This window comes from Dysidea avara, chromosome 6 (genome assembly GCF_963678975.1).
Source record: "Dysidea avara chromosome 6, odDysAvar1.4, whole genome shotgun sequence".
Taxonomy (NCBI): domain Eukaryota; kingdom Metazoa; phylum Porifera; class Demospongiae; order Dictyoceratida; family Dysideidae; genus Dysidea; species Dysidea avara.
In genome coordinates, this window is record NC_089277.1 from 18297518 (window position 1) to 18308694 (window position 11177).

At 36.8% G+C, this 11177-nt stretch overlaps 1 protein-coding gene across 1 annotated transcript; it reads left to right on the top strand.

Annotated features, from left to right (window-relative positions):
* Positions 1-2779: 2779 nt before the first annotated feature.
* Positions 2780-10580, top strand: LOC136259306 (uncharacterized). Its single transcript, XM_066052796.1, has 5 exons — positions 2780-2819; positions 4949-6441; positions 9006-9039; positions 10015-10092; positions 10145-10580. Exons 1-5 carry the CDS (start codon positions 2780-2782, stop codon positions 10423-10425), a joined length of 1926 nt encoding a protein of 641 aa, XP_065908868.1. The 3' UTR covers positions 10426-10580.
* Positions 10581-11177: the final 597 nt, after the last annotated feature.

Below are 11177 nucleotides of genomic sequence, written 5' to 3' on the forward strand. Positions count from 1 at the left end.
TGATGTTTACCTTACATGTCATGTAGGTATAATTGCCTTAGTTTGCATGTAGCTTAACTAACCCTGCATGTTCATTATTTTACTATACATACGGTACCGCTCAACAGTAATGTTGCACTCACTCATGGCGAGTGATTAAAAAACTTGGTAATTAAAGGGTGTGGCACCCATTTCCTTCACGAGTATTCATCCCATACGAAACGGGATGAATACTCACGAAGAAAACGGGTGCCACGCCCTTTAATTAGCGAGTTTTTTAATCATTCACAATCGGGCGAGTGTGACATTACGTTTGAGCGGTACCAAACTTAGCACCATCAACATGCAGCAATATAGGACACTAATATGTCACATTAGTTGTCCTGCATGTAAAGCAGGTACCAATGCTTTTGTTTGTTCTTTACAGCACGTTGAAGGCACTGGTAGGGAAGACTCACTGAACAAGTACACAGAAAAAATTGGAATTTTCAACTAGAGTAGGGACCATAGCACATCAGTACTGAAACAAGCTGGAGTAGTGCACGATATTAAATCACAGTAAAACAATAAGAAGTGTTATATCCCTACTGTGCTTTCTGTGTACTTGTTTGCTAACTTTTTTTGTAAATAATTATTATGACTGGTGAACCCATACATACTGCGAAAGAAATGGCACCGCACTCCCCAGCTATATCAATTATTGTCTGAAAAGTGAAGTATCCATTACGCTTCGTTGTCAGCTATGTTCAACCCGTTAGACAGCAGTATGAATCAAGAACTGTTCGAAAAGCACCCCTACAATCAAAATATAGCCACTATGAAAAATACGGACAATTTCCATTTTGAAGGGAAGCCATCACGTGTTACCACCAAATTGATACTTTTCACTGTCAGCAAAGATGAATGGGACACAAAGGAGGACACTGGTAAGTCCATGAAGAATGTATTGTATGTACTGTGGTATGCCAAAAGGCACCTCTCAGGCTGAAGTGACATTGAACAGTAAAAAGTTCAAGCCCGTAGCCTTAGCCGTTATCGAGTTACACTTGTCTGAAGGCATCAGTCAGTTACTCAGTCAGTCAGTCAGTCACTAGAAAATTCCGTTAAATAAATATTTTAAAAAATTCTGTAGCAACTTGTTGAAAGCATTTCAGGTTGATCTGAAGGCTTGTTTGGGCTTAGTTTTACCTAACCAATACTGCCTCATTGTCGTCAGGGAAAATTGAAGCTAATTTTTGGGTGATGTTATTTCGTGGGCCACGTCTACTCCTTTGTGGTCCCTACTATGCAGTACTATCATACTGTATGATAATTGAGCTACATTCCAGTCAAAACCACGACAAACAACGTCATTAATTTCAGTATACTTGCAGGATGGCATAAGTTCATTAAAAGTAACATCACCATGCATGCTACGTAGCTACATGAGTGGTGCTGGTGTTTAATGTTCCTGGAATTAAAACATGTGGAGATGGTCCTGTATGTAGGGCAGGTATTAATGCTAGTAATTAATAATATATATATCTCTCGGTGGCCCTGACCGCTTCACAGTGCTAGGATCGTATTATTGTCATGGAGTTGTAATCCTACAAACCGTTGCACTAGATCATAGAGAATTCTTAGCTGAATATCTTGTCACTTACGTCCTTCAATCTCAGCGAATATCTCTGAAGTAGGTACATACAGAACACACATCATGGACTTACTGTACCTTGTCTTCCTTTTGTGTTCTATTTATTTTGCAAAGGGGAATGGCTTTGTGGCTTTGTGTGAAATGGCTTTATTGCTTTGTTCTAACTCCAAAGTAAAAAGAAATAACAACTGATATACTCATGCAAAGTCATAGTCGATCATTCCTGACATGATAGCAGTGCATCTAGACATTAATTTTGAAAGGGGCCTATATTTTCTGCTGTACTTAACAAGAATGTGTACATTATCACACTACACTACTTTTGGGACTTGCTCCATGTATTACCCTGGTTTTATATCAAACTATAGATATTTGTAGTGGAGGACAAATTTATATTGTGGCAGCGGCTTTATCCAGACTTCATGACAGATCATTTTTAATATTCTATTTCAAGCACTGCAGCAATGTGGTGTAACAGTTTAACACTGTGATGGTAATGTGGGGTAGCCATGGGTTGGTAATGCAGTGGTGTGGTGTGGAGATGATGTGGTGTAGTGATGTAGCAATGATGTATGTAGCGGTATAGTGTAGAATAATGTGGTGCAGAGGTGATGCAGTGATGTGGTGTAGAGGCAATGCAGTGTAGAGGCAATGCAGTGTAGAGGCAATGCAGTGTAGCGGTAGTGGACAGTTACATCCCACACTGCAGTTGTTTTAGGTTAGCTACATGCAACTCAGATGTCTAACTTACCTGCATGTTCACATCATTTCAGTGCATTTGCAGAATGGCAGAAGTCATATTCTTTAAATGTGACATACCATGCATGCTACATAGCTGCATGGGTGGCATTGATGTTTACTGTTTGGTTTCCATTAATTCATAAGGATGACTGCAGGTTCGAGGCTGCCTAGGTCTTCTTTCTCCATCTTTTCAAACACATTTTCTGTAACAACTTTAAACAGGCTGTCGGACCAGGTGTCCTACAGACCTTCAGCACTTGTGCTGTAAAGTCTTAATAAATAATAAATAAATATAAATAAGTTTAGTTGGGAGCGTCCACAAACCAATTTTGCTAAGCTTAAAGGGGGGGGGGGGGAGTTCAGCCCGTGACATTATTGTTTATTTTGTTGTTAATGTATAAGATACTGTGTAAACAACTAGTAATAATGAGTAAGAAAGTGAAACAACTAAACAGCAATACCATTTGTATAGAATATATATTTAAGTAAAGAATACCATATGATACGGTAGTACTGTATAGTATAGTTCTCCTTCAGACAGTGTAACTCAATAATGGCTGAGGCTATGGGCTTGATTTTTTCACTGTTTGATGTTGCTTCAGTCTGACAGGTGCTTTTTGCCATACCGCAGTACATACAACGCATGCATCATGAACTCTTTGTCCCCTATTTCTTTTTGCTGACAGCCCAAGGTGTTGATTCGTAGTAATGTGATAGTTTCCCTACATTTGTTAACAGGAATCGTTCGTATTTTCTGTGATTCCTGGATTAATTGCAGAGGTGCTTCTCCTACTGTTCTTCGTTTATAACACTGTGTAATGGGCTGAACATAGCTGCAAGTGAAGTGGAATAGCTACTTCACTTTTGAGTCAGTAATTAACAGTTGGGACATGCATTCAGTTGAAAACGTTACCTCTAGCACCATCCTTTCTTTTGATGTGGTAAGCATGGGTTCACCACTCACAGTAAAACAGTAAATAAGCAAGTATAAGGAAATACTAAGAAATTTAGAGATCGTAGGGAAACAAGGGTGGTTGCCTACATCTGCAGATATTTAATCCCTGATTCAGTCTATATCCATGACTGAATTAGGGATTGTCCACTGAGAAACAAGGGAGGTTGCCTACATTTGCAGATATACTAGTAGACCTTTAATCCCTAATTCAGTCATGGGTGTAGACTGAATCAGGGATTGAATGTTCACTAAATCTGCAGTGTAGGTGACTTCCCTTGTTTCCCTACTGTTTTTCTATGATTCCTAGTGGAACTTAAAATTCTTAATTTTTCCTTATACTTTAAAACATCATTTTTATTAATAATTCTCTTTACACCTGCATCATGTGGAGACTCTAGTTCAGTGATCATTTAGCATTGTAAAAGGTTGTAAACAACAATGCTATAGAGTAACTGATGAAAGATTTAACTCACTCACTGCCACAACTGCCTGATGGAATTGCTTATAATCGCCCGTAGCATTGCTGTCTATGCACTCTGTAACTTCTGTCAGACATTGCTAATCCATTAACAGTCGAAGCAATTATCACCAAGTCTGGTTTTCAGGCATTCGGCATGTGCATATATGCATGAGGCCACTAATTTGAGACATACAAAAGAAGCCACTCTAACCTATATAATCCATCTCCTTATTAGTAGTGCTAATATCACTGTGAAGAATCATCTACAATGCTAATTACTGACCATCAAAAAGTGTGTGATGATATCAATTTACCCGCAATAGTGCACAAAAGACCAGTTATCCCTGTTCCCATTCACTTAAGGGGATAACCACTCTTAAGTTGTGAGATTTTACACGTTGTTTCATGTATATAGGCTGATTTTTGCACTTGAATTTTATATAATGGCCGCTGTGCAAACAACAACTAGATAATCCATTTCCTTGTTCAATAGCAAGTAATTTGATATAGGTATGGCTATAAGTTATAGCAGTTTAGAAGCAGTACGTAGATTGGAGCCTCTACAAATTGGGGATTAATTAAACATTAACAAGTACGTAGCTAATGTTTATACACCATAATAGTTCCGTAGACTAATACATTAGATTCATACATGTTCTTTACTTGCAAAGTAATCATTTCACTGTATGTATGTTATATACAGACTACTTGGCTGAGTACACTGATGCAGCAAATTACTCAAAATATTTGGCAGAAGCAAAGAAAAATGGTATGGTTGTTAAATTCAGACACATCAAAGTCCTACTAACGGGACCACCTGCAGCTGGAAAATCAAGCTTTTTAAATCTCATTTTCAATGCCATGTTTTCCGATGAGTATAGTAGCACTGATGTTTTGAAAACCAAACAGGGTGTACTTTCTGTAAAGAGCTATAGCCAGCTACAGAAAAATAATGAAACGGTGTGGCTTGAACTTGATCCTAGACGCCAATTACAACAATTAAAATCGTTATTAAAATCTCGTAGTTTCTCAGTAAGTAGTCAAATAGTGCCACAAAAAGAAGCATTACATTTTGTTATCAAAGTGCCTGAAAGTCAGACAAAGATTGATAAGAGTATTGTGGAAAGTCCTGCATTACCAGATGATTTGAGAACTGGTGACACATATAATTTAGTGTCAGTTTTTGATACGGGAGGTCAGCCAGAGTATATTGCTTTATTACCAGCTATTAACAGTGTTCCTACTATCAATTTTGTTATTCATGACCTGACAAAAAAACTTGTTGATCCAGTACTAATACGATACAAAAGAGCGGAATGTGAAGAAGCCCCTAGCTACATACTACATTACTCAAATTTGGAAATGATCCAACTATTAATATGTTTAATCACTGATTCATTGGAGCAAAGAATTGTGCAACTCCCAAACTGTATTGGAATACCAGAACAATCTTACATCGGATTTGTTGGAACACATTATGATAAAGTTAAAGATGACCGAGAAGTTCTCCAAAATGTTAATGACCTATTGACCTGTGTTATAAAGGAAAAAAGCAATTTACGTGTGCTGTCCCCAGGAAACAGTGTTATTTTTCCAGTTGATAATACCACTGCAGGTAATCCTGAAACAGAGGACCCCACGATTAAAATAGTGCGTGGTCAAATTGGGGATTTAATTAATGAGACAAAGCCCAAGGAGTTACCAATTAATTGGATGATTCTACAAGTTGCATTACAGGATTTACATGCCCATAAGTATATAACATATGAAGAATATCGGACAATTGCAAGAGAGAATGCATCAATAACAGATGAGGAAGAAGTTAAAGCCTCTTTGTCATATTTTCATATTTTAGGAATTGTGGTATATTTTGGAGTGGCTGAATTGCATAACATCATTGTTACTGACGTCAAATGGTTGTTTACTAATTTAGGTAAAATTATGCATTTGACTCCAAAAGAAATCAAATGTCTTGACTATCATCTAATGGAGAAATTCAAGAAGCAACGGTTGTTGGCAAAACGACTACTTAAAAAAATAGATTTGGGAGTGAATGAAATGTATTATTTATTTAACACTTTGGTTCATTTAAAAATAATTGCTACTGTGATAATAGAAGGGGTCGAGTATTATTACTTACCCTGTGGTCTTTCCAGTACAATACAATATATTGATCGTTGCAGATTTCACCTAAGTGAACCACTGTTGGTACAATTTTCATCAGGTTTTCTTCCTCGTGGTTTCTTTTCCTCACTTGTTGTGCATCTGTTGGAACAACTGCCTCAAAATTGGACACCACAGTTTTGTAGTAACACTAAACATTTTAACAATGTGATGACCTTCCTTCTTCCTGATGAAACTTTTTTGCGTTTGCACGACCACACGTATTACCTTGAGGTATCAGTTAGACATTTCAAGAGAGATGTCAAAGCTTCATATCACCATGTAGTACTGCCTGTTTTGAAAACTTACCTACATAGAGTTTGTAGGCAATTGAATTTTAATCTACAGCGACTTCAATATGGATTCTTGTGTCATGGAGACTATGATACTGATGATCATATAGTGACTTTGAAAACCCTCAAGGTTTCTACACCTAGTCAGTTAAAGTGTAGCCGACAGCCTTCACACACTACTGTGATTGGAGAATCTCACACGGCTTGGTTTAAAAAGGTAGTGACTTATAATTACATGCTTATATTGCATATACATAAATTAAACAAATGGTGTATAAAAATTACGTACGTATGTTAACAGGGTTACCCTATTACGTAGACGCATATATCTATAGTTAAACAAAACCAATGTTATCATTTTGTGTTTTAGGAGCATGAGATATGCGAGACATTGTGGAAGAACACAATCAGCAACTGGCACATCTAGAAGCAATGCATAAAATAAACATAATATGCAGTCCTCTAGGTACATACGTAATTATATGCTTCAAAGTGATAAGTATTAAGAGATGTCTACACTTTATATTAATCAGCCCATTGGAACTTGCCATATACACTGTATATACTTGATCATACACAAGTGATTTTTCAGCTATATCTTTGTGGTCTTTATTCCATTTCATGAACACTCACAAAATGTTTGATTATCGAAATAGGCTATCGAATTTAAATCCTCGTTCTTAATTGCATTAAAATTCAAACTGCTTCTCTTACATACGTACTTACAGTTAATGCATTCACATCAATACTCAGGCATTCATTGTTTGACATTATTATGTAAAGTTTTGATTAGACTATAGTGCACAAAATAGAACAGCTAAAGGTAAATGGTGCTTGTCTATTGTGTTTCTATAAACAGCCAACTATTAGCATTTTATCATCATAATCAATGATGACCTCATTGTCTATATATCTACTTCCCATACCATATATACTTACTAAGGAAGTGTTCTTTACATTCAGGCCCTTGTTCAGGAAGGGTTCAGTAGGTTTGGACAAACTGTGCATTTTAACAATGTCCATGCACAATCCACTAGAGCACTGTACTCAATAGGAAGACCAAGGTACTCTAATAGAGCCAGTCCAATACTCTAATAAGACCGTCAGCTATTTAGTAGTTCTTTAACAAAAAGTGTTTTGAAACACCACCAATATTTTGACATGTATTTTCAACTGGGGAACCCAGACCCCCTATGTAACTTTAGCATGGCTCCACTTTTTATGAGGGTCTGCAGTAAATTGGCTGGCTTTACAGTGTTAAGTTATGCTTGGCTGAAGGCATCAGTTTGTTACTTATGTAGCGTAAGCTACCAATGAACGGAATGTTTATTCCATTGGCATGTCCCTTCTTGTCCAAACACTCCTGGAGCACAACTTTTGGCAGAGGTATTCATCTTGACTTTGTCTTCCTGTGTACCAAGTTTGGTGTCAAAAGGTGCTTCCCCTGACCAGTATAACAGCTGAAAACATGCAAAGTCAAAGTAACTGTTTATCGGAACCATGGCTCAATCACTGGGCTTGCGTGTTTCAATTATCAGACAATGGTCCAATGACTGGTCATGGCCTTGCTCTGGAACTTCACAAAAATCCTGTATATATATATATATATTTTTTATGAAGGTCTAACCAACATCCATGCAAAATTTCAGCATGTCAGATCATCTAATATTTTTGTTGTTGTAAAAATGCACACAAATTGCTTGGTAATTAAACACACAATGGTCATTTAAGGGCTCTACAGTATTTAATAGTGAAACAACCAGCTCCCAACCAATTGTAAATCCTTCTCTTAGTTCTGTTCTTGATTTCTTGGTGGTTTCTAGATACTTTGTAGGGAAAGCATGGTGGCATACTTAAACTCTGGTCGTGGAGATGAATATTAGGTTCCATACGCTTCTCAACAGTTGGCTAGATGGTAGTACATTATTCTGGACTATACATTCTCATCAATCTTATCTTTCATTTACAGCTGCCATGTCATCTTAGGTTACACCAGTTCAACTCCGAAGTTCGACACTAGCCATACCATGTTTTTCTGTGGAAAGTTTCAGTGACCACTGGCCTTGATCATGGCTTGACTTGTTTCCTTTATTGCTTGGTGACTAACATTGAAGAAGATATTAACAGTAGATTGTCATGGGCTTTCAAAGTGACAAAGAGAAAGTGCCATTGATGGTGCAGGCTGAACTCGCTTCTAAAAACAATCCCAAATCTACAGTATGGAAGTTACACCAACTGTTAACCTTTGTCCATTTATTTATCAGTAGAATTACAACCTTTAACAAACATAATGCACTCTACCATGCCACTTCTTGTATGTACCACAGAATTCCACTGTTTTTAGTGGTATAACACTTGTCCGATAATTGAAGTATGCGTTTCCAGTAATTGAGTCAATCCAATAAATGGTTGCTCATGCTATAGTCAGAAGAAGATTCTGTTAGATAAATTTCTTTAAAATTCTACAGAAACTAGTTGAAACTATTTCAGGTTGCTGTTAGTATATGTTTGAGCTTGACTATGCCTAGCCAATGCATGCATGCCATGCCTATAGTCATTGTGAGGCTGGTTTTTGGCAGGAAATTGCAAACTTTCACAATTCTTAGCATACTACTGTATGACACACAGTTATATAGCAAACTAAGAAACCTATCAACAGGAAAATGGGAAAATGATAATACCATGTATACATAATTTTCAATTCATACATACGGCAATGTGTACATGTATACAAGTGTACATAGATTAATGGCTAAATTGTATATATATCTCATTTTATAGAGTACTGATTTACCACTGCCATCCAGGATTCAAAGTATGTATGCACATAAGTGTGCTTGTACTTTATATACTGTAGCTAATTAAAGTGCATGAATTTATAACGGCAGAGCAAGTTGTTGATGTAAAGGGGGCTGACCAGAATCACTAGTATGCAGTCATTTTACATGTTGCTTTAATGATGCCACAATATTAATTTTATCACTACTGCATTTTAACTAAAACACTATTACACTACCTTATAGTCATAAGTATTATACAAACAGGCTATTTGCAGTCAATAAAAAGTTGTTTTGGCAAGCTTTCAGTGTTATACATACTAATATCTGTGCAGCATTAATTTTATAGGCAGTACAAAGCAGCCTTTAGGTAATTGGTACAGTGGGAAGATACACAGCTCTCAAACTAAGAGTCAAGTGGTTCCATTCCTGCTAGGGTCAAATACTTTTAGACTACTTTTTAAAAATATTTTTACCCAGGTGTGAAGCTCTTTGACTGCTTTATTAGGATGTTTGAACTGTGAATTCTCTAGAGTTTATTGATGTGTTTTCATGGTTTTCAACCTTACCAGAGAAGCATAATTCGAGCTTCAGCCTGCTACCCCTATGTCAGCAAGTGCTAATTTGGTGCAGTATAGTAAGGGTGTACCTTTCTATCAGTTACATTTTATGTGCATGCAGTATACAAGTGTTACACAATCCTCAAATGTTTCTTGGTATATACAGTAATATAAGTATATAAAGTTTGTTGATAAAATGAACTTCTCTGTAAAAGCTTGCTTGCAAAGTGAAACCCTTCAGGTGATATTGTGAGAAAGGCCCAACTACTTGCTAACAGTACTACAACTGAACTTTTCTAGACGCTTTACGATTTCACTTTAAATCATAATGCTGACTATGCTGTGAAAGAACTTTTAGAGAATGTTATAAAGTATAAGAATTTTCAATGACTAATGCTCTATGCTGTACTGAATGTTATAATAAATTCTGACAAATGGCCATGCATTTTGCAGATGATACTTCTGAATCAGAGACATCCACTCTCCTGCCACCTCTGGATTCAATGTCAACACTTTCATGGCAAGATAAAAGTAAGTCTATAGAGTAATCACTAACTTTATTTGTTAAATAATGTCCTTTTAGAGCCAGTAATGGGTGATTTGAACAAGATCATTGTCCCCAGGATACTGGCTAGTTGGGATGATGTTGCATATGCTTTGCGCTATGAGGTTCACACTGTTAATTCATTACGAGAAAAAGGCCATAATCCTAAGAAGTGCTGCCAGAAACTATTTGAGGATTGGTTAACAACTTCAAATGGTGCTAGTCCTAAAACCTACTCAACATTGCTGAGCAAACTTCGTGAAGTTGAAGAACTCACTGAAGGCATTGATGAAATAGTTCAGAAAGTGTCTAAACTATAAAGTGTGCCATTATTCATTAAATTTTGAAGCATATAGTTATACTTGTTTAGTAGTTATCTCTGTATAGAATGTCTGTAGTGGTATCTTTTTCTTGTAGCTACACATGAAGGTGACATTTGTCATATACTGTTTGTGAAATTGTATTGATTTATGCACATGCAGGCAGAGTGTGTTCATTTACTAAATAAAAGTTAAAAGTAAATAATGCAACTATACTAGTGTAACATATGTATGTTACATTATATACAGCTAAAGCCAATTAATTGATTGCAAGTATATATGCGTACCAGGAGCACTCTTTTAGGTGATGGGCTGGCCATTATTAGTGAGTGTAAAGAGAAAAATGGGATACACAAGGATGATGGTGGGCTCCCAGAGGTTGAAAACTAAATTAAATTCAACTTACGACTGTTTAAGACAATGAGTCATCAATAACACCACTTCTGGTCAGGGCACAGCCACATGTATGTACTAGAAACAACTACAACTGTATTCATGCATGCAGGTTTATCTGATTATAAGTATACTTTACAGCAGCCAGTGAGCCTCACAAGTGATCACTGTTAGGATAGGCTATAGCAAGTTTCAAATTATCTTCAGATGCCTGCTCATGTCCAGTCCCACTAGGCCACTACAACCCTTGAGCACTGCCTGTATACCATCATCGCTAACACAAAAACTACTACTGGTACCGACATAAAAAAAACATCTTTAGTCTTCTGCTGTGCTTTCTGAAGTATTTCCCCCTTTGT

Bases quoted from the DNA above. Each gene is read 5' to 3' on its own strand.
- LOC136259306 (XM_066052796.1), top strand. From the start codon at position 2,780: ATGAGTAAGAAAGTGAAACAACTAAACAGCAATACCATTT. The intron at 6,442-9,005 runs GTAGTGACTTAT...CTCATTTTATAG, and splicing joins ACACGGCTTGGTTTAAAAAG to AGTACTGATTTACCACTGCC. The intron at 9,040-10,014 runs GTATGTATGCAC...TGCATTTTGCAG, and splicing joins ACTGCCATCCAGGATTCAAA to ATGATACTTCTGAATCAGAG.